General features: G+C 43.9%; 1 protein-coding gene across 1 annotated transcript in view; it reads right to left on the reverse strand.

Moving 5' to 3' along the window:
• The window catches only part of SYNE2 (spectrin repeat containing, nuclear envelope 2), a 257316-nt gene that overhangs the window by 79478 nt on the left and 174685 nt on the right, over positions 1-3153 (reverse strand). The window contains exon 76 of the mRNA XM_006756713.2: positions 1337-1510. Within this exon, the coding sequence (XP_006756776.1) occupies positions 1337-1510 (174 nt within the window). The remainder of the gene's footprint in view (positions 1-1336; positions 1511-3153) is intronic.

The raw sequence follows: 3153 nt of genomic DNA on the forward strand, positions 1-3153 counted from the left end.
GTCTCCTGGGAAGTAATGCCCTTGCCTGTGTGGAGGAGGCTTTTAACACCCGGTTGGCGTTACGTTTGTCTCATCAAATGGAGCAGGAACTGAACTGATTACGTCAAGGAGGCCTCAGCATCGCCTCCTGGAGGCTCTACGAGAGCCCCTCTCTCATGTGCAAAGGCAAAGGCTACCTTTCAAAGCTCCTGTTGGGCCGCTTCCTCCCTCCCGGCCCCAACCCCCCGGCCCGGACATTACCCGACCAGGGCGCTCAAGGTGTGACTTCACCGAGGTGTGGGCTCACCCTGCATCCGGGGAATAGTCTCAACTTCGCCTAAATCTTGCCTCGTCCTGGCTCCGTTTCCACAGGAGCCCACTTCTAGGGTCCCCACACAGTACAGAGCCCACGTATGCACACTTAATAGTATCATTAAACAGTAACTGCTGGAAAAAGAACCATCTTGCTAATTTTCATATCTACTGAGATGGGGGTCACCTGGCTAGGAGGGGCACTCACATGAAGTCTTCTTTTGGATACGATGAAAGATTACTATAAATAACCACTGGACACACTCATGAGAAAATTTTACTTATAAATATCTAAAAGTAACACCATGTCCTACCATGGTGTAGTTGAGTATTTCCTTGCTTTTTGTTCATTTCCTTTAGGCCAGCGGTTCTCAACTTGTGGGTCGCGACCCCTTTGGCAGTCGAATGGCCCTTTCACAGGGGTCACCTAAGACCATCCTGCATATCAGATATTTACATGACGATTCATCACAGTAGCAACATTACAGTTATGAAGTAGCAACGGAAATAATTTTATGGTTGGGTCACACCATGAGGAACTGTATTTAAAGGTCCAGAAGGTTGAGAACCGCTGCTTTAGGAGCTGACATCCACCGCATTTAAAAAGTTACAGGGCAAAATCTTAAAATTGAGAGACAGCTTTATAAAAGCTTAATTTTTTCTCGGAATTGGGGCAAGATTGTCATGAGTCCCCTTCAGTGACAGAAGGCACATCTGGTTCAGGAAGTACAGTTTCTGAACCAGTGACTATGTCATCCAAATGACCTCCTTCAAGATCTCAATGTGCTTTCAGTTTTGTTTATTTCCTCTACACAGCGCTAGATGGTTGAAAGATCCCCAGCCGTCCCTGATTTACATGTAAGAAACCTCAGCTAACACTGCATCCAGGGAGTAGTAGCCAGAACTAGAGCAGGGCTCCACACTCCTCATTATTAATTCCTATTTAATTACTGCCTAATGACATTTGTTTTTGACACCTGGAGGTGGTGGCTGACAATCCGGAATTCCCAGCTTTTCAAGTACAAAATTTATGTAACCCAAATACCTGCAACAAACTCTGCTGCTTTATTCCACATTGGCGTGCCTTTTCTTCTAGCAATTTAACTTCTTTTACTTGTTCTGCCCAAGATGTCTCTTTCTTTTGCAATAAAGAAGGAAGCACTTTGCTGGAGAACGTTTGGATTAACAGCATGTCAGCAACAAGCTTCTGGAAAAAAAGCTGTAAAATGGAGAAGGTTTTAATATTTATTTCTGCACTGTGAAATCTTACAAAGCAAATTACTTTAACTTTTGTTGTTGTTGTTGTTGTTAATCCTCACCAAAAGATATTTTTTCCATTGATTTTTCTTTAGAGAGAGTGGAGGGGGAGGGGGGAAGAGGGAGAGAGACATCTATGTGAGAGAGATACATCAATTGGTGGCCTTCCACATGCGTCCCGACCAGGGCCAGGGACTGAACCTGCAACCCAGGTACATGCCCTTGACCAGGAATTGAACCCTCAAACCTAAGGTTCGCAGGCTGATGCTCTAACCACTGACCCACATCGGCCAGGGCTACTTTAACTTCTTATACTGTTATATTTGCTTTTTTAACCCACAATCCCAGGTCAGCCATGTAGACTAAAACACACAAGAAAACTGACTATGTATCCCTTAGTTTTTGAACATTAACGACATTGTAACAAATCATAAAGAAAAATCACCCTAGTAATATTTTCCACAAAATAGTCCATGTTAACGGCCAAACATTATTAATGACTTAATTTCAATTTCCAGCCAGATCTTCCTAAATCAGTTATTCTAAGGTTTAAGGAACTTTACAAGAAGGTAGGTGATAACGTGGCTGATTAATTTCAAGACAGTAAGTTGTATGGACAGCTGTGTTAGCTCAGGGAGCCCACAGAGTCAACAGCTGGGGTTCCTGAACTTGACTCTTAACTTATACTCAGTCAAATGGCAACATAAAGGGAATTTGCTGACGGGATCTTTGGGGATCCTGGTACCTAACAGCTCCCAGAATGGCCCTTTCAGAGCCTTGATAGGGGAAAGCTTCCCTTCACGTGGTCCCTCTCCGGCTATATCAGCTGTCCTCTCTGATCGTCTGGAGGAGCCTCTGTGTGAATCCCTTCTCCCATTCCTTGTGAAGGACACATGGAGGGTTCATAAAGCACAGGGCCCATCAACTGATATTACTTTCTCCTCTTCCCTTCCATCCTTTTATACATCTTTACCTTTGAATTTCTTACACTAAGGTCTACTTATCAAAGGCCTTGACTGAAGCTTGTTGAAGGTAGGAACTACGTCTTACACAGTTTTTATTACCAATATTTAAATCACTGCATGTTTTTGGTTGGTGAGGTTTTGTTTAATGAAATGAATAGAAAACGAAGGGGTGTATTGCAGCAATTTTCAACCCCTTTCATCTCATTGCACACATAAACTATTGCTAAAATTCTGCAGCACACCAAAAAATGTTTTTTTGCCAGTCTGACCAAAAAAAAAAAAAAAAAAAAGATATAATTTGGATTCATTCACACCAGACAGCTATTGTGTTGACTGTTGTCATTTGTTATTTGACAATCACAATTCAAGGGAAAAGAGGTCGGTGCCCCTGACTGAGTAGTCACCCACTGCACGCTTCACCACTGGTTGAAAATCACTGGTTTGTTGTAACATCACACTAGATATACATTTATATATTTAAACTAGAGGCCCGGTGCACAAAAATGTGTGCACTCGGGGGAAGGGGGGGGGTCCCTCAGACCGGCCTGTGCCCTCTTGCAGTCTGGGACCCCTCGGGAGATAACGACCTGCTGGCTTAGGCCTGCTCCTGGGTGGCAGAGGGCAGGCCCAATCCCTAGGT

This window comes from Myotis davidii, unplaced genomic scaffold (assembly GCF_000327345.1).
Source record: "Myotis davidii unplaced genomic scaffold, ASM32734v1 scaffold474, whole genome shotgun sequence".
NCBI lineage: Eukaryota > Metazoa > Chordata > Mammalia > Chiroptera > Vespertilionidae > Myotis > Myotis davidii.